The sequence below is a fragment of the Dermacentor silvarum genome, chromosome 1, assembly GCF_013339745.2.
Source record: "Dermacentor silvarum isolate Dsil-2018 chromosome 1, BIME_Dsil_1.4, whole genome shotgun sequence".
NCBI lineage: Eukaryota > Metazoa > Arthropoda > Arachnida > Ixodida > Ixodidae > Dermacentor > Dermacentor silvarum.
Window position 1 is genome coordinate 208,411,288 of NC_051154.1, and position 22,517 is coordinate 208,433,804.

General features: G+C 41.1%; 1 protein-coding gene across 3 annotated transcripts in view; it reads left to right on the forward strand.

Annotated features, from left to right (window-relative positions):
- Window positions 1-814: 814 nt before the first annotated feature.
- The window catches only part of LOC119436704 (uncharacterized), a 119,756-nt gene continuing 98,053 nt past the window's right edge, over window positions 815-22,517 (forward strand). For all 3 annotated transcript variants that reach the window (XR_007464674.1, XM_037703670.2, XM_037703673.2), the window contains exons 1-14: window positions 815-973; window positions 12,636-12,787; window positions 12,851-12,922; window positions 13,024-13,089; window positions 13,153-13,212; window positions 14,959-15,054; window positions 16,774-16,908; window positions 17,557-17,619; window positions 17,852-17,908; window positions 19,420-19,482; window positions 20,217-20,315; window positions 20,414-20,473; window positions 22,174-22,233; window positions 22,337-22,453. Coding sequence is in view for 2 of the 3 variants with exons in the window: in XM_037703670.2 (XP_037559598.1) it covers window positions 934-973; window positions 12,636-12,787; window positions 12,851-12,922; window positions 13,024-13,089; window positions 13,153-13,212; window positions 14,959-15,054; window positions 16,774-16,908; window positions 17,557-17,619; window positions 17,852-17,908; window positions 19,420-19,482; window positions 20,217-20,315; window positions 20,414-20,473; window positions 22,174-22,233; window positions 22,337-22,453 (1,140 nt within the window). In the remaining variant the exon portion in view is untranslated. The remainder of the gene's footprint in view (window positions 974-12,635; window positions 12,788-12,850; window positions 12,923-13,023; window positions 13,090-13,152; window positions 13,213-14,958; window positions 15,055-16,773; window positions 16,909-17,556; window positions 17,620-17,851; window positions 17,909-19,419; window positions 19,483-20,216; window positions 20,316-20,413; window positions 20,474-22,173; window positions 22,234-22,336; window positions 22,454-22,517) is intronic.

Consider the following 22,517-nt stretch of genomic DNA (forward strand, 5'->3'; position numbering starts at 1 on the left):
TGGATAAATATCTGAAAGATAGCACATTATGTTTTAATTTAAATAGAGTTTCCTCCATGTGAACTACAGGTGAATGAAGTATGAACTACTGGATGTTGACCTAGCGGGTCTTTTGTTGCCGTGTAAATTCTTGTAGATTACTTGAGGAGAACCTGCTCGATGGTGCGAGTTAGGCAACATATGGTAGGCTCGTTGTGATATGATGCACAGTCAGGTACCGTGGCTCCAAGTCGAAGCGGACAGAGTTTTGCGATTTTGTGCGCCATAATATTTACGTATCCTGGTGAATGTCGCAAATTAGGCGCTCGATTATCTTTATCATCCCGTAGTAATAATTTATCTTGATACCTGAAAACCTGGCAACCCCCCATGTTGTAAATCTCCCCACCAAAGTCTGGCCACAAGCGCTTATACAGTTTAATTTAATCAAGTTCATCAAATTAAGTTGTGTTCCTACTTTCTCTAAGAGGCGAACGATTCTGAAGATCAGAAAAAAAAAATTGAGCAAAATATGTCGCACTAACTGTTTAAATTATTGCCATTTAGCCGGTAATCCGTAATTAACGATCGGCTGTTCTGGATTGTTGGTTTAGCTTCGGCTTGTTTCTTACGTTTAATATGACACGAGGTACGCATCGCTGTTGATCTTGCGATTCAAATCTCCCACTTCTCGTGACTCAAAGGAAAAAAAGACTCCAGAAACTCCAACTGCAGAAAAGCCTAGGGAATCTGGGGACTGCCTGACGCTTGTTTAGGGCGACGACGGAAGCGTGTGGTGGCGTCGAGGTCGCGGATCATATGATCGTGATTTCGCAGATCGCGTCAAAAGCAGTCTAACTCGACTGCGCTTGCAGACAGTTCGCCTTGTTTTCTTTATGTGAGCGTCTGTCCTGTGTTTTTCGTGTGGCAGCTGGCACTCAACCTCGCGGCGAAATGTTTGCGAGGGTGCTCCTCGCGGCGAGCATAATTTGCTGTGAGTATGCAGTCGCTGCCAATGCTACCTTTTGTCGGCCTATTTGTACCGCGTGTCTCGTTCTTTATTTCATGCAGTCTGCGTTTCTGTCGCTCTGTGATCGCAATTTTTTTTTCTGCATTGTATTTTAGTTGAGTGCATGGAAGTGATCCGATAACTTGCGGTCGTATTTGAGATTACAACTTGTGACGAACTGCAGCTGTATGAATGAAAGTGCCCCTGATCACACGTGAACTTTCCAGCGTGCTTGAGTCAGTGCAGCTCGCTGCTGATCGAGTGCTCTGACACGGCCGATTCAAATACAATTGACAGCTTTGTGCTTCGAACGCAGTCATAGAAAGTGCCCGTGCGAAATGGGTGATTTTTCTGCGTTTGAGTATAGTTACTGTCTCGAAGTTTGAATCGGGATAAACTAAAATTCGGTCACTGTCATGCACGAAGCACAATGGAAGCTCACTGTATGATCTGTTCGCCTATGATCGTATTTGCGGGTGGAAGTTGCTCTTTGAAGTTAGCACAATGTATCGTACGGTGTGACTTCTCATTGCTGCATTAATGAAACCTCTTACACTCTTAGAAATGTTTGCACCCTTTGGGGCTTATTTTGTCTCACAATAATGATCATCTGCCTTGCTTGCATTTCCATTCTCGAAAACTCTGCGCTCGCTACTTTCCAGTCGAGAATGCTAAGTCATTCCGTTAACGCGCATGCCGTTCGTGACTTGGAACTACCGGGTGCACTGCTTTAAAGAAAGTAAATGCCGGCAAGATAGATGACGACTATTGGTATGTGATAAGGGAAGCCCCAAAGGGGGCTAACTCCTTAAAAAGAAAAAAAAAAAAAAAAGTGTACTGCGTTTATGACACTACCATAAAGGCTCATTCACACCGGCTACTGACAGCAGTCGCGCGACCAAGTTGGTCGCAAATGGTCGCTTTTCTCGAAAAGCGACTACTTTGGGCCAGTCGCTCGCTGCTTGATTTTTCAGTCGCGCGACCGTGGTCGCAAAGCTGATCAACCAATCGGCGCCGCGCCGAAAGTGATGTTCTGTGTTTTCATCCGGCGGCCCTCCTGCATCACGCCAAATGTAATGTCCACGCCACCATGGCAGACTACAGGTAATTGGTGTCTTGCCTTGTGAAGCTGGGATGCAGCAGTTGCAGCAACGTGTCGAATGTACGCGGTGGCATTTGCTGGAAGCTAAACAGCAGCAGAAGAAAGCACAACAAACACAAACCCTCTTTTCCAGCTGCCGTTCATTGGATGAGCATGTCACTCAAAGGTGAACGGCTTCGCTTTAATATTATGCACCGATTCCCGCGCAACGCGCACTAGAAATTACAACTTGCTATTGATAATACTGCTTGCCATGTGCGCGAAGTTCGGGCTGGAGGCGGCTTGCGTGGCCGGCCACTTCTCGCGAGCGGTGGCACGGGTGCACCCACCAGCGTCCCGTTTTCTTCGGCGGCTGCCGCGCTGCCACAGCTGACACCACGGCAGAGCACATCAGCACAGGGGACAACGTCGTCCTCTTCGCTCAAATCAAAATCCATGGCTGTTGCCGGAACGCGAAACCAGCGAACATAGTGTCAGAGAAGTGTGGGAGAACTGCGTAGATTCCTATATAGAGTTCTCGCTGAGAACGATAATCTCCGGGATTGCAACTTCCAGGTCGTGCTCTGCTGGGCTTGCCGGTGTGAGCATCGGTCGCCTTCAGTCGCTTTTTGGTCGCCATTCGCAAATGGTCACGGGACAACTCAAGTCGCCGGTGTGATTGAGCCTTAAGGTGTTCAATCAGAATTGAATGAAGTAAATTCACTGCTGTTATGCTGAAAGTCCAGGCGTAGACTGTCAAAATGATCTGAGCAGCTGCGGTCGTATATTTGCGATTATTAATTTGATGTGACGCGCATTGCAGCATAATGAAAACTATTTTGCTCAGTCCATGGCTGATTCACAATTTTGAATTTTGAATTGGGTCATGGTTACACAGAAACCACCATCATAGGTTTATGGCAGGCAGCACTTATTTTGCATATCCCCTTTAGGCGCTGCGTGTACAATTTTGCATGTCAAGATAACACATAAAAATAAAATTACTAATGAAAATTGTAAAGAAGGAGCTTTACGTGAGGATAGGAGATTTGATGTGATCAACAGTGGTCTAAGGAGGGATGTCTCTGAAGCCATAGTTTCGACAAGGAAACTTCATCAGTGCAGCAGTCTGCGAAGACAAGTTGTTACTCTGACAAATACAAGTTCCCTTTGCTGAAACATTGGCACCACAGACATTCCTTGTTTAACCACTGTTTATCACTTCAATTTAAATTATTTAAAGCATGTTCACGCATCTTAAGACACTTATAATTCGACCTATGCTACAAGCTATATTATAGCTATATAGAGAAAAAAGTTTGAACATAGATGTCTGGTCATTTCTTTGTGGCGCCAATACATAGACAGGTGCGCTTGCTCATCTGTAGTTCTTTTTGACTGTAATAATTTACGTCAGGCAAATTTCTCAAGTGGCTGGGTGTTTTCAAAGTACACTTCATGTTCCATATGTTAAGTACTTTTAAGATTGAAGACGTGTAGTCCACATTTCTGGATGTAACAAAAGTTGTTGAAAAATTCCTAATCTGTTTTGCCGCTGTATGTTTTAATGATGCTGAAGGCTCAAGAAATCTCAAAACTACCCACAGACGAGTCAGTTGGTGTCTAAGGGAACATTCATTTCTGCTTATAAGAAGTGATGGGTTGTCTCTGTCTGCCTTCAGTCCTTAAGTCATTGCAAAAAACAGCCATAATGGTTGGCTCCTGCCGCCTTGCACCTGGGTACTTCTTTGTCGGTCTGCTTCACTTTTAACTAAGATGAAACTCTTTCTGCTGTCCTTTCTTTGTTTTTTTTTTGCTTCACTTGCATTTGTGACTCAAATGAGACATGCTTCTTTAAATTTTCAGGAATGGTATGTATTTTGGTGTTTTGCTTTTATGTCCCCCTTTTTCTACATTGACACCATCTGGGGCTTCACTGAGTGGATGTTTAATTTTGTATGCTTTGGGCTCCTGTGTAATCTAATAAAGTTGTGAGACATTACGAAAAAGAACTGTGTTTAAGCAGTTGCTCACCACTGCCGAAATCTACATTTCGTGTAGGTCAAACGGTTTGTTGAGGATCATCTGTCCTTATTTGTACTAATAGGGCAAGTGATACTCATTACAGGAAGCATCCCTTTTTTCCACAATGCCTGCATTTTCCCTCATTACAGTTGTTTTCTTATAATAGTGGCTACAGGAAAGGACGTGAAGTAACATAACTTAAAAAGAGCATGCAACTTTTCAGTTTAATGCCTCTGTCGCTCCCTGTGATACAGCCACTTTCACTCCTCAATGAAGTTGACCTGCATCTGTACTTCAGGCATGGTTAGAACAAGATGCTACATTGTTCAACTCAATGCTTATTCAGATGCTGACCCCGGTTAAACTTTTCGTTACCAGGCGGCACTAGATGTGCCCAAGACAAGGACATAGTTGACAAACGGGCCTCTGATGCAGTAATAACGATGTAGCAGGCAATTTTTGAGAGAAAGCTACTTTATTTAGTTGTAGGCGAAAGGTTGGCTATGTTTCATTAAGTGGCTATGTTGTGCTAGCAACTACAAGCATAGATTTGCAAATTGTAGCATTATACTGAGGCAAAATATTAGTGGGAAAGCTCATGTTTATACTTTTGGGAAGTTACCTTTAAATTTTTTGTACTTGTTTTGCGTGTGCTAGCTTGCTTAGCTTGAGCAAGCTGACAGCAGCTTTGAATCGTATTGCAAACGGCGCCAGAGAACACAAAGAACTAGCAAGGAGACATCAAGCAATGGCAAGGCATGAGTAATTTATTATTATTATTTTTATTTATTAAATACTGCGGACACGTAGTCCAAGCAGGGAGGGCGACATATGGTACATACAGTGAAAATAAGATAGACAAAACAAACAGAACCATAAAATTACATGATTAGGAAGTGGGTTCAATTATACAATTCCACTCGGTTACAGTTCGAGGAAAAAAAGAAAACTTATATGTGTTTGTTCTTGCAAAGTAAGGGGTTAATGCATCATGTCTGCGGTGGCGTGTAGTTCTGGTTGATAACTGCGATAAATGTTCAGATGGGTCAAGAGGTAAATTGAAAGTTTCTTGATCACGCAGAATAAATGCTGGCTGACAATCTGTATATTGAATATACACGTTGGTGTCCTTGCTTGTCCTTTATGTTGTCTGGTGCCGTTAGCAAGCCATGACAAACTAGCCCAACAATACGTTTTGACCAGCTTGAGTCGCATTTGAGAATTTCAATCATCTAGTGACATATTGTATGCAGAAAATTAACCGCAATCAATGTCTCAAATAGCATTTAGTGGTGCCTACTTACCAGCAGCATCTGTTTTGAAAATATTGATGCAAATTGACTTCAATGATTATTGAAACCACCCATGTGACAGGGATGCAATGCCAATTTTGTTAATATGAAACATGTGAACTTGCTGAAGTTTATTCTGTTTAAAAAAAATAGTGCTTGGTTTATTGTTTTTTTTTTAAATGTATTTAAAATACTTTACTGGAGCCCAGAGGGCATTGAGTAAGGGGGACGAACAAGGATATTATAAGGAAATGCAAAATATACAGGGCAAAAAGAGAAAGGGAAAGTATTGCGCAGGGCTGAATTGTTTGTTGTGTGAAGGTACCAATGGTTGCCTAATGACATTCTTGCTTTAAACAAGGAAGGTAGTAGTATACGGCGATGATGGCAATGAATTTTAAACCACCGAGAATTATGTTTGTTGCCACTGTGGCATATATCCGTTCCCGCTGTGTTGTGACTCCTTTAGGCCTTGTTGGCCTTGTTCGATTTAAGGATTTCAAGTTATCGCTAGGAGTGTGCACCTCATGTGACGCTCGTTGCTATACATACCAAATTTTGTGGAGCTGTTGAGAGTTATGTCATCAAGAAAATGTAGCATTTCTTCAATTTTTCTGTTAGAACAGCTGCACTTTATCAAGTATGTGGAGCAATTTGCATTGTAATTTGCTTGTGCAAGCACAGCTGTATATGAGTAGTAAAAGTGTGAGCCATGATGATTTGAATTACCAGTAGATTTGGTAATTTTCTACTCCTTAGTCCCCTTGGTTACAACCGTGACTGGTGCTCATTAGCATTCTTTTTATTCGGAGTAGGCAAGGAAAGTGTGCTTATTACAGTATAGACCACTTATAACGTTACCGTTTTATAGTGCAGAACTGGCTACAACGGGGCCTTTTCCGACTCCCGTTTAGCCTCCCATAGAACTGCATGTATACGCATACCGCTTACAGTGCAGCCACGTGAGATGAAATAGCGGTTATAATGCGGCTTCCGCGGGAAAATCTCGCTGACAAGGGTGGTAGCGAGCACGCTTCGCAACAAGGTGCGCCCACCGATGGGAGAGGAGCTCAACAAGGGCGATGCGGAGGAGGAGCATGAGACGTGGAGCATGAGACCAAGGGCGATAAAATCGTCGCCGCGCGTTGTATGCGCGAGTGAAAGCGCGCGGGGGACGCGCACCTTCACGGAAAGTGACCGCACAGTGGAGAGTAAACGCGACTTCCGTCGCGCGAAAGGCCGTGGGGGTATGGGATGGAGAGAGGGGCGACACTGTGCTGTGGCACCAAATGCGTATCTTGCAACCAGGCGTAAGGGTAACTGGCGACACACTCTCTCACGTGCAAGGAGCAAAACGGGAAGGCAGCGCGGGAGGGAGGGAGAGGGGTTCTTTTCTGCCAATAAATGCGTTCTTGTACTTTGCGTCTGTGCCGGCTGTCGGTGTTGTCGCGCGCACCGTATCTTGAAAGCGATCTCCACCCGGCTCTGACCTTTGTATGCGCCGTGCGTACGTTGCTTAGTTTTCGTTGAAGGGATAGACCGCACGAACCTTGGCTCGCTGCGGCAGCCGCGCTTCCCCACGCCCGCGTTTCGATAGTGGTTGTCTTTGGTCATCGAGTCTATTTATGTTTGCTTGTGCGCTTTTGACACCATGCTTGTTAATTCAGTTAGTTAGCAAATGTGTCAAGTTTATGCAGCCGATAAAACTACTATCCCTACTCCTTATAGCTCTCTACTCATTTGCTATCGCAACTGATGCTTCGCCTTTCAGACGAAACTGCGACATTTAAAAAAAATTATTGCTTTGTCTGCTCTATGCGAAGATCGTGGGTACTTGGACATTACCCTTTCAACGTTAGTAAATTTAAATGGATGCAAAACCCCCAGTTGCATGCTTTGATTCTCGGATACGTGCGGCTGCTTGGTCTACATGTTTTGCATACGTGCAGGGCTTGAAAGTCTTTGTTTTGGTTATAGTGCGCTACCGCTTATAGTGCAGATATTCATGACTCCGGCGACTTACGTTATAAGCGGTCTACACTGTGTATTGGACAGTTTTAGCTTAGTGTTCGCAGTCTGCTCCTCTTGGACCCATGCAGCATAACAAGTTGTACACAGCTGCTCAGTGGGAATGCTAGTACGTGTGCACACGACGCGTATGCTGGCACTGGAAAGCGGAACGCAGCCCACTCTCCAGTGCCATACTGACTGAGCGGAACATGATGCTGGGTTTCTTCGTTGTTTTGCAGCTAAGCTGACCATTCATCGCTTGAGTCTCTGGGATAAATGCTTATGAAAAATGCGAAAAAAATACAGTTCTCTAGCACTCGAGTGCATGAAATGTGATCTGAGTGGACCGTAAGAGACACTTAGATAAAGCTCTCTATTACTGTAGCATGGCAAGCTCATGGAAACCAGCAGAAGTTGCTTATGTAGATCAATACTTGAATGTCTCATTTAAGTAATTTTTGTTTATTCTGGGTGCAAGGTAGTTTGTACTTAACGTTGAGTGGCATGCTGCAGGCGAAACTAGCTGATGGTAATGAGTGTTAGTGCTGGCTTCGTGTGAGCTAGTGCAACACTTTTGCCATGTGTCTGTGGTGGTTATACCATGGATGTAGGAGAAGCTTTGAGTCAAACTGCATGTCTGTAGTACCTTGCAGTGGCATAGATACTGTGGCATTGACTGCTTCAGTGAAGAAGGGCCTATTCAATTCGTCTCCTCTCATGGTGTCATCTTGCACTGTCTTGTTTGTATCTCAATTCTTCACATGTTGCTCATCTTAGGTATGTTTTCCTTTACAAGGGTAGTTTTCAACGTTTATGTTCCTGAATGAGCGTGCATTGATAGCAGTGTTGGGAGGTTTTTCAAATCAAGGACTTTGGGTTTTGTGTAAAGATATGCACACGCTTAGGGCTTTTCTGCTTTTGTTTTGCCATACAGGATTTGTGAGTGGGAGTGCGAGCGCGAGCTAGCATGATATTTTGGCTTGTTTTGAATAAGTAGTGCCATGTATGCAGTGCAGCTTGATGAGAATGACGAGTATTCTTTTGGCTTCTGTTTCCATTACGGCAATGGACAGAATGGCTTGACTAATGTAACGAATATATTTCAGTACTATTTCTTCTCATGCTTCCTGACTCTACTCAGTTTCATACTTATCAGGCAACAATGCAGAAGCTACACAAATAACACACACAGCTCAGTTGGCTTTTGAAGCTTTCATTATTGACACGCATTCCATTATTTGTATAAGCAAGGTGTCAACAGCGTTGCACAAGGCCGAGCTTGAGGTTTTGAATGCTTGTATCTGACATGTGCGGCAGTTCTTGATGATATGCCTTCACGCTTTCATATGAAGAAATGGTGTGACACGCGCGGTTAAATGAGCTTATGAATTGGTGGTGTGTTTTTAGAAATAAACAGTTGGTAATAGCATTAGTCCTTGTCTGTGCCGTCTGGGTCAAAATGTTTTGCACCAAGTTTACCAATCGGCAAGTAGTGCGGTCATAGAAGTCTCATTCGGCACGTTTGCTGGTGCAGTTGTTTATGTTCTATGACGCTTTGTGCAGAGTAACTGCTTCATATACAGCTAGTAGACATAAGGCTACACCAAAGCACGTACTATTTGTGCACCTTGGGTTTCAACAGAGGTGATTGTATTGGTTCCGAGTAAGCAGTGTGCTGTAGTGGCTGATAACAAAAAGGTGGTATTCCACACTCGTTCAGTGGTAAATAGGTTCAGATCTCTGCAGTGCCATACATGTAATAATTACCCCATATTTTGCAACATGAGAGTATGAGACTTAATACTACATTGAATTATATGACATATAGCTATACCTTTATTTCTTATGCAACACACTATTTCTTGCTCACGAATGCAAGCAGTACAAGAAGTTCCTCTAGCCTTCCTAACACTGCCTGCTATGTATGAAACGGAGTGTAGCCTGAGCAGTGCTTTGCCTACGTTAAAGCTGGTGTTGTGTTATGGATAATAAAAACTGAAGCGAATTTGCATGACAAGAATTGAAATATACTGGCCTAAGGCTGATGTGTGATATCTTTCGCTCGGTACATTCTGCTGTGCACTTCGGTCATGCATGCCAACTGGTGCAAGTAAACTGTGTAGTTCTTCTGCAAATACAAAAATTATGAGCATAATATATTTGTGCCTTCTAATGGATGATTTATACTAGCCAGCCTGTGTTTGCTGTTTAGGACAGCATGGGAAGCAGCATTGCTGGTGCTAACATCTCGTGAACCTGTCTTCAAACAAAGTGGGCAACATTGGTATTGCCATGGGCGAACTTATCTGCTGGCATAAAGTTTTCAACAGTAATGTAACGTCCACAGAACAGTCTTCTTGTTTTATATTTTGTGCCAGAAATAACCATGTGATGCAAGAACATTTACAATTTATTGTAGTTTAACACATTGTCTCGAGATGGTGTGCTTGCTCCTACTGCATACTTACTAAAATATCACCACTGAGGCCATGAGAAGAAGCTCGCTGGCCTATCCAGTAAATCTTATGTTTCAGTATAATGTTTCTCGCTTATTTAAATTTATTTCTACAGTCTTAACCCTTTGGTGGACACAACGAGGAAACAATTGTTATCTTGTGTAAGAGATTTTGAGCAAGCTATTTATCACTTCTTGATTCCATAAAAACCAATCTGAATGCCGAGAAGTGCCTTATTCCGGAAAAAAAAGAGGGACCGATATGTCCCACTGTCCAGTTAGGTCACTTTGATCAAGTGGGACTCATATGTCCCGCTGTCCACTTGAGGCAGTTCACATTTTTTTGTGAAATGGTGCGAAGCAAGTTGCACACAGCGGAACGCTGCACACATTTCACATGTACTTCGTGCGGACTTATTTTTTTGCTAGTTGACCACCAGTGCACCGCCATCGCGTGCCTGTCACGTTTGGGTGTGAGTGTTTCCGAAGAATCGATGCTTCCGGAGCACCATCCAGAAGGTTCTCCGAACGATGCTCATCATCACTGTTGTTAGTTCTCTGGCAAGCTCCAGAATAATAAAGTGCTCCTTGAGCAGTGAGACGCTTCTTATCTTTAGCAAAAGAAAGAAGCAATCAGTACGGACCGAACAGCCCGCACGCTATACGCTAAGCCTAACCTGGAACAGGTGAATCACACTGGTTTTCGTAAAAACCGTTCCGTTTATCTATGCACGCTAAACATCCCAAATTATAGACGATAGTTTGTTTGTAAGTGGTTACTGTAGTGCAAGAAACACAAGATTTACTCACCAGACATTTTTTTCTTTCTTGAAAGTAGCTCGCAAAAACACAGAAAAACGGAAAAGCAGACATGAAAAAACAAAAACTGCTACTTGTCTTGTTGCGTGCTTCCACTTAGCGGAAACGCTATGAAAGTGCATACAGAATGTTGTGGTATACTTAGTAGATAGAGTTAGGGGCTTTTATGTGGTAGAGCGAGCTCTCTTAAGGAGTGACAGCGCCGAGAACGTGGAATGAAAAGTGGGACGTATATGTCCCGCTGTCCAACAAAGGGTTAAGACAAATTGAGGTAGGTTATGTGTGACAGGAGATGCAGAGAAGTCCAAAGCAGCCACTTCTATGTCTTGGGCAAAAAAATTTAAGAGTAGCCCTTTGAGCCAGTGCTTCCCAATCTCTGTTACCCCACAACCCACCAAAAAATATAATGCTCTTATTGCATTTGCACCCTGTGGAACTTCTTATAAGCTTGTGAGAGATTAGATTAAAAATGATAGATATATAGATAGGTAAAGAAAAGGCACATATGTTAACCTGACTGAGCCTGGTTGGCTGCCCTGTATTGTGAAAGGGGTCAAAAAGATGAGATGGATGCATGCCACTCATTATTCAGTCAAGTTACAAGTGGTCACATGGGCTGTAAGCTTGTGGGGGTAACAAGGCTACAGGCTTTCCAGTGCATGAATGCTAATACACACAGCTGAAGCTGCTAGCACTTTCTTTGGGGTGATGTTATGTATTGTCAGAGTTTTTCAGTTTGTCATTGAAGACACTGAGAATTGTGCTAACAAAAATGATGCTATGAACTTGCATGCATTGTTCATGTTCTACTTAGTAAATGTTTAGAACTATTTTCTGTTTGCATGTTTGCTTTCTTGTCACAAAAGCTTGCATTTTTGTTGCCTATAGAGTAAGAGCCACGATTTCTGAAAGATACTTGTATATTTGTCAATTTATAACTTCTATTGCAGGGCTTATGTTTGTTACCTAAAGTCACTGATTAACAGTTACGAGTTTCATTGAGCATTAATTTTTGAAGTACTTTGACGGAGCTTTGTTTTCAGCATTGTGATTCCCTTACTCATTGTAGCAGTACAATGTTGCAACATGGACGGTAGAAAGCTGAATTTTTTTTATCATTTCATTATTTTCAAGATATTGTTGCAACCAAAACCTGTGCTTTGCATCTGCAAATAATTTGAATTTAAGCTTTTCATGTAAACTAGAAATTTTATTAATTGGCATGCAGTTTCCTGAAGAAAACCGATGTTCTGTGGAAAGAATCTCTACTCAATGAGGCAACCTTTAATAAAATATTTTTATCATCATCACCAAGTAGAACTTGTGTCGCTGCCTACTGTGGGCATAAGATACATGTGCTTAAGACCTTGCTGCTGATATTCTGTCAAATATGCCAAAAATTAGTCTTGCTAATTTGCGAATCGCTCAGCGTGGGTATAGCCTGTGTAAATCTGTCTTTCTCTTGTTATGAAAGATGCGTACACTATCCTGATTCTTATTCCTTCAGTAAAGGCTTCTGACATGTTACATTGTAATTGTTACTTTTCTCTCTTTCAGCAATGAACAGTAAGGCACTAATCCTGACTCTGCAGTCTTTTTATTATACAATAATAACTATGTGCCCAATGTTGGCAGCACTTTTAGATGTATGCTAACTTAATACTGGATTGTCCAATAGCATATTCAAAAGAAAGGGAGAAGCTTTTCCTTTGGTTTGATTTTTTATTTCATTTCATTCTAACCTACCTTTCCAAAGTCATGTGTCTTTCTAACTGAACGTACAACCCGAGTTGTCTATTATAGCTTGCGTGTATTGTTTTGGAAACATTTTATTTATTTTTGCACATTTATTGTGTTTGATTCTCCATGATAGTTTACATTGTTGTCATTGAAAGTGGCAAATCTTGCAAAAAAATAAAAAAAATACAACAGCTTATAAAGTGAAGTTTTTTTTTTTAATTTTAGTAAGCAGTGCAGTTCCCCTGGTCAAGCCATCTGACAAAGTTTGCCAGACACTGAGCACATCATGCCAAGACCTGTGGGTTGCATCATCATGCAAAACTGTGAAACCCTGCATAGAGATGATTTGGGAAAAGCTCGAAGTCCCTATGGACAAGGTAACTTCTGAACCTTTTGTTAGCAGTGGTGCTTAAACCTGACAACCTATGCTTTGCTCACAGAGCAACGTGTGCAACATCTGCAAGGAAATGGTTAAAGAAGCAAGAGACCAGCTCCTCAGCAATGAAACTCAGGTACTGTGAATTTCCTTTTCATACCTCTGCGTCCTGCCTCTTTGGACGCAAAAACCATTTACGTTTCATTGTATTACAACACCATTGCATTTCTTTTGCAGGAGGAACTAAGAGAAGTGCTTGAAGGCAGCTGTGCACTGATACCGATTAAATTTATTAGCGAAATGGTTGGTATTGTTTGTTACTGCTTTGCAATCCATTTTACTAATGTTTTTTCTTTCATTTTATAGTGCAAGGACATGGTTGACAATTTCATTCCTGATCTGATTGACATCCTTGTTTCAAGGCTGGTAAGTGGGTCAACACTCATAGTGGTTGCTGTGCTATACTTGTGGACAACATTCTGTAGCAAGGAAGGGAAAGCTACAGGGGCTCGAGTGTCTGCACATACGTTACTGTGCCAAGTAGTTCAGCAGAGTTGGACGCACTTTCTATTTCGGTACATTTCTAGTTTCTTGGTGTAGATACTGAATCAGCCTAACCTTCTACTTGCAGTAGTGGCCACCATCAACATAGCATAGATGTTGATTGTGTCACTTTAAAAATATTTTGTAAATTGCATACTCAACCACTCGCACATAGTTTGCTTATTATAGTGCGGATCTTCTTTGCAACCCTGCACAATCTGAAGAGCAGATTCCGTGGTTGTAATTTAAACAACTTTAACTTAAAACAACTTTCACTTGATCCAAGACACAGTTCTGCAGGATAGCTGAATTGCAGAAACGTGCTATGCTCAGCTAGTTGGTTCGACGTGTTTTTAAAATGTGAAGTCTTAAAGCCTGCCAAATGAACAAATGCCTGTCGAAAGGACAGAAGGGCTTTATACCGGCATAAATGCACAGGGAAAGCAATTTTTTTAAAAATTGAGACATGCAGGAAATATTTGGCATGCTAAAAGTAAAGAAACATATAGACTTATTAATGTGACTTCAGTTTGTTTGTGTATGTCTTAGGCACGTGGTATTCCTTACACGCCCTTGTTCCGTGATATGTATATATTTTATCTTTCGTGCTTAAAGCCTGCCGTATGAACAAATGCCTGTTGCAAGTCGAAAGGACAGAATGGCTTTATACCGGCATAAATACGCAGGAAAAGCCATTTTAAAAAAATTATGAAACTAGTTCTGGAATTTTGGCTCGAATACCTTATTGATGTTCTTAAAGCCGGCTTCGCTATATCTATTCTCTTTCAGTTAAAATTGAGACCACATGGTGCAGAGATGTATGTTCGACATTGCACCAAATGTGCTTGTCACTGCTCCAAGTCAGCTTTTTGCTAGTGCCATGATCTGCAGCAAAAGGTCCAATGGCTGTTCCACCACTGTACTTGCATTGTTTCTAGATTTGTCAATACAGGGAAGAGTAAAGTGAAAAAATAAAATTAATTTGAACACTGAGTGGTGTATTTTATGCCCTACTTTAAGATAAGGGCTGTGTCAAATAAAATGTGTTTTTGTTCCCTATTTTAAACAAATGTGAAGGAGATTATGGGAATACACTCAGGAGTGCTTTCATTTGTGTGCTTTGCCTCTGTAGCTTTCTCTTCATTGCCACAGAATATTGTCCATGAGTATATCTAAACATACATAAGCTCCATGGCTTGGGTCTATCTTTTAGGTCCTTTATTTGACTTTCAGTCAAAGTGGTTTGGGTTCATTTCTTCCTAAGCATGTGGGATGTAAGGCAACAACAAAACATGAAAGAAGAATAAATCATGAAAGATGTTAAAGGATATGAAATATATAAATAAGTAGCAAAAGAGGGCTCTAACATTTTGCAATGCCAGTAATGGACAGCTAGGTTTTTTGTTTTGCTTTCTAAAGGGCAGGTGTTTTCATCTGTAGAGAGCAGCTGGACTGTATGACCACTGCAGTCAAGGACGTTGCTGCCCCAAATTACAGGCCTTTCACCCTTTCTTTCTTTTGAATGTTGCTTTTCTCCTTGTCTGATTGGTTTGTGACAAGAAATCTGTTGTATAAAATTGAATCATTGCTAAACAGGAACATATACTTGTGTGCTTCATAAATTCTCAGGACCCAGACCAAGTGTGTACAATTGCTGGACTCTGCAATCCCGACTTCGTTACCAGGAAGCTTCAGGATCTCCTGGAGCACAAAGTCTTTATGGCTGTAAGTGGCTACTGGAGGGTTTTATTCTGAATGAAATAGTATATTACTCTAGTAACATTACTTTAAAAGCAGCTTGCATTCTAAGCGCACTGCTGTGTTTTGGAGACTATGTTCCAGAAAACAAATGTCCGTTACTGAATGTGAGCAGGCTTCTAGTATACTGAGCATTTCTCTCTTGCTTGAGAGGTTATTCACCTGTAGTTTCTTGTTAGCCAGGAAACACAAGACAAATTACACTTCAAAGCTTACTGGCAAGGGTTGTGGATGCAACCTGAATGCAAAACACACCAATGAGAAACATTTAAAATAAAACTACTGATGGAATAAGACTTATTCATAACATTGGTATTGCCATTATTTTTCTTGGTCACAGCGCTAAACCAGAAAGAAGTGTTAAGTTCAATGTAGTACATGCCAGTGTATTAGGGCACAGTCTGTAACAGACAAGGCAAATAAACTTAAGAGCAAAAACTGGGTTAACTTGAACCAAACATTGTGTAATAATAATAATAATAATAATAATAATAATAATAATAATAATAATAATAATACAGTTAAAACTCGATCTAACGAAACATGATTTTACGAAGTTCCTGATCTAACAAAGAAATTTCTATTCCCCAGCAGGCACCCATAGGGTTAAATGTTGTTGTCAAACCGAATTAACGAAACTAATGGCCACCAAATCCGATTTAAGGAAACTTTTCCTGAAATAAATGAGTAAAAAAAAAGCGGTGATTTCTTTCTAATTTTGACAAAGATGGGTTTTTCTTTGAGCTTGCGCTCTAGGGCTACTGCGTTAAAACATCTGGGCGCTCTAGTTGTGACCCTAGCTTTATTTTAACGAAGCTGCACGCCGCACCCATGCACGGAACAACTGACTCAGCAGTTGGCATTGCTCTTGCATACCAGATGGCGCTAGGGGCAGCGGTGGTTGCTTTTGTTATTTCATGGTTTATGCGGCAGATAGCACTGATCCTCTCCGCACAACTTTCTTGCTCGGTCTGCTTGCACAATTACTGCATTTGTTTTCCACGTCTGCATGTCGGGAGCCTGTCATAGCTTCACGTGACCGTCTACCTGGCCTGCATAGCACATCACATGAACAATTTGAGCCACCCTTGCGGACTTTTCACACGTGCAGGCATGGGTTAGCAGTTACAATGCTGTGGTAGATTTTGGGTGTTGCCACGTTACAATTTTAGGTTTCAAAGGTCCCCGAAAAATCTCTTCCTCGATTTTCCGAACTTCCCGATTTAACAAAATCATTTGAGCGTGGTCATCGCTTTGTTAAATCGAGTTTCAACTGTAATAATAATAATAATAATAATAATAATAATAATAATAATAATAATAAAAAACGCACTTCAGAGCTGGCTCCACTCCTTCGTGGCATCTGGTGCATGAATAGCTTTGATGAAAGATTTCCTTGATAGGCATGTTTGTGTAAACATGCGAGAAATAGCTAATGGAATATAAGGTATTTTCATGCTGCTACTGTTACAAAGGCTTCTAATAATTGTGTCCTTAGTAGAATGAATGAATGACAGTTATGGTTCGATTTCATGAATTCTGTCCTACTAAGTGCTCAGAGAAAGAAACCTTAACTCCATGCTGTTGATGCTTATGTTTGTCCTACAACAAGTTGTGATACTAATGAATAAAATCTTAGAGCATTGTTTTATTGAATGCACTGTCTTTCTCTCTTCACAACTTTAGTCAATGCAGTCTCGCCTCTTCCTGCCTTTGTCAAAAGAAGATGCACCAGCATCAAGTGTTAAGAAGGAAGCCACATGCACTGAATGCAAAACAGCCATGAAACACTCCAGAGAGCTGTTCAAGAAGTTGCCCTTGGTAATTGCAACTTCTTGTTTTTTCTTTTCTCCTTTATTTTAAGTCTTCTACTATAGGTTTCTGAAATTCTCATTTCATAATAAAAGTGACGGTTCTCATCTTTACTGCTTTTGTAGACTACGAATTAAGATGCACGATGAAGACGGCTTGCAATTTGTTTTGTTCCCTTTGCATTCTGCATGCATTGCTGGTAATTTTTTTAGTGTGTTCTTTATGATGTTTTGTTTTTTGTTAGTTTCGTTTGTTTAAATGCATTTACTTGACCAATACTCAGCGTGCAACCAGAGCTGTATTCATTGTGGAGAAATAGATTCTCACAGAATTTTAGTCATGATCATTACTCCTTATTGATTTTTCTTGGATTTTTATACATTAGTGCATGACATATGCACACAGGTGCTTCCGAAACATCAGTATTTGGATTATTATTTCTAGGGTCAGCATTTTAATTTAGTAATTCTAATCATTTTCAGGGCTTTTTTGGGCCAGCATTCTAAGTTAGTCATTTTAACCCTAAGACTGATGTCTCTAGCTCTTATAAAGGTCATCTTTTGTGTTAAAAAAGAAGGGGGGGGGGGGGGGGGCTGGTTTTGCTCATGTTGGTTGTACTTGCTGCTATTTCATGGCACATTATATTTCACATTCCAGGCAGGAGTCAAGTCTGCTGTCCTGAAGGCTTGCCAAGGAAGGCTTGGCACTGCCAATCCTGAGGTACAGTGTGGTGTTGTAAATGTTTGTAAAGTTGAAATATTAGTATTGCTTGTAAGCTATTACATGTTGGGAGATGTAAAAATGAATTATATTTGCAGTTACGAGCAGTCAATAGTACCTTTTAGTGCGCCCATTGTGCACTGGTAATTTTAGTTAATGCAGTGGTTGGCTGTGGCTTGATTAGGACCAGCTCTTTCTTTCTTTTTAAAAATTTAGTCGGATTTTTTTGCAGTGCTCCACATTGGTGAATGTTTTCCTGCCATCAGTCTTCAAGTACCTGCAGTCATTGGTGAGTATTAATTACTGAAAGGCATGCATCACTTGATATTGTCACATGACATTGCATCAATTAGAACATTTTCGTGGTGTGTGTTTTTGGTATATCTGTAGAGTAATGGTGTGGCATGTGTCACTGAGTGGCTTGTAGCAGTCGCATTACCAACTGCAGCGAAACATTGGGCTGTATAAGGAACCTAGCTTGTGATATAGAAGAGCCTTCCTGCAAAATTTTTTGCTTGAAATATGAGCGGATGCGTCATGAAAAGCTAGCAAAAATACACATTTTTGGTACCGAGACTAAAAGAAGTGGCGCCGTTACTGCTAGCTGAAAATGATGCTAGCTGACCAGCTAATGCTAGCTGACCTGGGCATGATCTCATGAAATTGGCCATCGACGATGGTGTTAAAAAATCTTGTAGACCATGTGCTGCGATTTCTGTCATATTATCTTACCAACAGGTGCCCCGTGTCATCTGCTTAGGTGTTATTTAAAGGCTGCTGCGTGATAAGAAACCTAGACAATTACCAGCCCTGCAGCTTTGCTAAGATCACTTCAATAGTTTATGCTACTCATTTATAAGCAGTTTATCCTAAGCGAAATTTTGTTGCAGTGGGCCCTTATAATCAGTTAAAATGTTGTTACCAAAATTGTAAGAACAACTTTTCATGTGTTTGGGTTTCATGTGGCTGTGTTTTGTGTCCAAGAGTGTTTGTCACTTGGCATTAAACCAATGTGCGCACAGGTCCTTGAAACCCTCGAAAAACCCTTGAAATTGAAAAGTATGTTTTCAAGGTCCTTGAAAGTCCTGGTTTATTCCTCTTGAAAACCCTTGAATTTCATGAGTAATAGTCTAAGATCGATTGTGTGACCAGCTTTCTATGGTGGATCAGCATGGGCCTTGCAAACTTCCCGTTTTATAGAAACAATGGTAAAAAAACTTGAAACTGGCGAGAGCGCACTTGCTTCGTAAAACTTGTGCGAAACTGGAAAACCCCACAGTGGCCGAGAGCGAGACACTGGCACTTGGTGCTGGTTCGCCCCCTTTCGGCGTGTACACTGCTTTCTTTTGCGCCTCATTAGGAACTTGAAGTGATCAAAGCTGGACATTTCTAATATAATTTTTGTATTTGTAGTGCAATAAAGCTATCTGCTATAATGTTTTGGAAATCTTCTTGTAGTAAAAAATTGCTGCGTGAGATGCTGCTCTTGACCGTTGAAAAAGCTTTGACGGGGCCTGAAAAGTCCTTGAATACCCTTGAATTTTTGCCTCTGAAACCTGTACGAACCTTGTCAACACTTGACATTGATATGTTGAAATGAAAAGTCTATGAGCAAAAAGTGAATTATAGCAGTTACTACTGCCTGCACAGCTATGCATTTACCTGAAAAAGTTTGAACAGTAGTGTCATGGTGTGCGACATTCTACTGCTATGCTGGTATATTATGTGAAGTGGCTTATGATCTGGGGACATTCAGGAAAGATACCTTTCGTCATGAAAATTTTTTTCCTCTTTGTTTAGAACCCTGAAGAGTTTTGTGCCTACGTGGATCGCTGCAAGGCTCTGAGCCCACCAAAACTGAGCGTATGTTTTTCAATTTTATAGAAAGGGGGATATTTTTGTGTTTTTCATGCCATTTAGAGTGCAGGGCCAGGATAATGCTGCAATTGTATCCCTATTTTTCTTGCTTTCTTTTTTTCTCCCGCTTCATCAGTGGTTTTAGCAGCACTCTGCCTACATTATCTCCAGGAATGACCAGCTGTTAGCACTTGATAATAAGAAAGGAACAGAACCAAGCAAAAGGAATACAGTCGAACCCATATATAACGAATTATTGTGTATAATGAACAGCAGTAAAAACACCTTGAAAATTTTTGTATGAAATATTTATTTTGTATATCAATACCTATATATCAAACTTTTTTGTGATCCCCTTCAGATTCGATATATCCAGGTTCGACTGTACTTGCGTTATGCCAATCCAGATCTCGTTGCAGTGTTAATGTTGATATTTTAAATAGAAGTGAGCATGATGTTGACCAGTTAAGAAAAGGTTGCCTTATTCGTGCTTTTTTAAATCCTAATTGATGTGAGCATTTTCCACATCTGAGATATGATTAGTAAAACCCTTCCAGTACTTTTGCTGTAAGTACATAGCATCGATACAGAGTGTTATTCAGGTGTTTACATTATCAACATGTTTGCATTACCTAACATTCAAGTGTTTATACATTACCAACTTATTATGCACTGTATGGGCCTGTAAATTTTCTTTGTGGTCACTTTCTTAAGTGGGGCATTTATATAATTATCTTCAGATCCCACCAATCACCGTAGCCAAGGACAATTTGACTTGCGACTTCTGCAAGCAGCTTGTGGAGCATGTGAGGCAAATTCTTGCTGCAAACACAACAGAGGTTTGTTGTCTTTCTTTATTATTATGGAAAACACATACTTTGGTTCATTGTACATTAGTCACAGTAGCATGTTTTTGTTACTTCTTTTTTGTTTGCAGCAAGAATTTAAGCAGGCTTTGCTTAACTTCTGTGAAGAGCTTGGTGCTGCTGCTGAAGAGGTAAGCGGCTGTGATTATAAAATGTACACATGTGCACATTTGCTGTGGTTTTGCATTACAATGTCATGATTAAGCAAGAAAAATTGATATATATCAATATTTTTTTTTGCTTAGCCATGGCGTGTGGCCTCGGTGATTTCAATATAACTATGCCAGGGTTTGCATGCCTCCTTGTCCTGCCATAGTTGCTTAGTGGCTTTCGTGTTACACTGCTAAGCACAAGAGGGGGGGGGGGATCAAATCCTGGCCACAGCGGCCGCATTTTGATGGCGGCGAAACGCAGAAACACCTCAGGAGCCGATGGGGCGTGGCTACAGCGAACACGATCTGTCTGCGCCGTTGGGCGGAATTTCAACACCTGAAGTATTTCTTACACCGTGGTGCACACTAAAGAACACCAGATGATCAAAATTAATCTGGAGCCCCCACTTATGGCGTGCCTCATAATCAGATTGTGGTTCTGGCACGTAATACCCAGAAATAATTATATTATGCCTCCTTGAATGCCCTACCCTTTCTTCATATCAAAAAATATTTTAAGGTCCTTTGATGTACCCATGAAAATAGAGGGACACCTTGGATTTCTTGAAAACTGGGGCAGAAGCAGTTTAGGTCACTTTACCAGCATACTTCGGGGAGGGATGTGCAGTTCAGAAGCTCTGCACTGTCTAAAACATAATGTCCTCTTGGTATTTGTATAGAGTGTAATATGTTCAAAATGTCTGGTTGTCTGAAATTCACAGTGCATGTGCTATTTTCCTTGTACAAATGGGTTATTCTCTCTTTTTTTTTCTTATATTTTATGGACAGATGTGTCCATCAAATATGTAATGTAAGCTTAAGCTTTGTAATGTGCACTATACACAAGTTTGCTTTCGTACACTGGCAATGAGCCATCTGTACAAAGTTTCCCTAGATGTGGATGTGAAAGGGTGAGGAGAGTGCAAAGTTTCAGCATTCATGGCATTTTGTCAAAAAGCTTGTGATGTGTTCGAGTGTGATGTGTTCATGTTTGCCTGTGGGCGCTGACGCCATTCTTGTTAATATAGTTAATAAGCGAATGTTTGCAAGTTTATCGGACGATAAAACTACTGTTCTTACTTTGTATAGCTGTCTACTAATTTGCTATCGCAATCGATACTTCGGCTGTTGGGCGAAATGAAACTACGACTTTTTTTCACACGTAAGAATTAAAATAATATCGTCTGCAATTCAAGACTACTCCCATTTCTAAATTTTTCCTGTTTCCTGGCTCTTGCGTTTCCTGGCTCTTAGGTTTTTTTTTGTTTTTTTTTTATGGTCTCGTGAAAAACGTATCAGCAGGGTTCTACTGTGAAGCTTTTTTGAATGTGTGTAGGCTGACTTAGTGGCCCTTGCAAAAAGCCCTTCAACATTTCCAATGTTGTTTTTCATCAGTTACATAAGACTGGTGGTTGGAGGTGCCTTTAGCATTTGTCACTGCACCAACATTGAAATGTTTAATATTAAATTTTTTTATTGTCCTGGTGCTTACTGAATCGCCTCACAGTGTCAGCTTTCAGTGATGCTGCCAAGAAAGTGATGTCAACTGTAAACATGCGTATGTGCGTGCATGTGCGTGCACACATACATGCATAAGCAGAGACACGCGTAGTTCTAGTGTTTAACGAAGTGAACTTGGTTCAGTGGACTTATGTTTTTCTTTTCTTTCTGCCTTATAGTGCCAGAGTTTTGTTGATGATTACTTTGACATGGTGTACTCTTACCTTCTCGAAGCCCTTGTGAGTATATGCCTTTATACCTTTCTTAGTTGAGACCACTGCCAGCATTTGTGCACTAGTACTGTCATTGACACTGACATAATGGATGCAATGTGTTCGGCAGGACCCGAATGTTTTCTGCAGTACCATTGGCCTCTGTTCTCCTAACGGAATGAAGTCTGAGGAGAGGGCGCTGAACAAACTCTTCATCAAGGCAATCCAAGGTGCACTCCAGCAGAAGGTGACTGGATATGGCCTCTTATTTTTCTTTTTATCTTTTGTCCTCTTGCCACTGTATGGTAGCT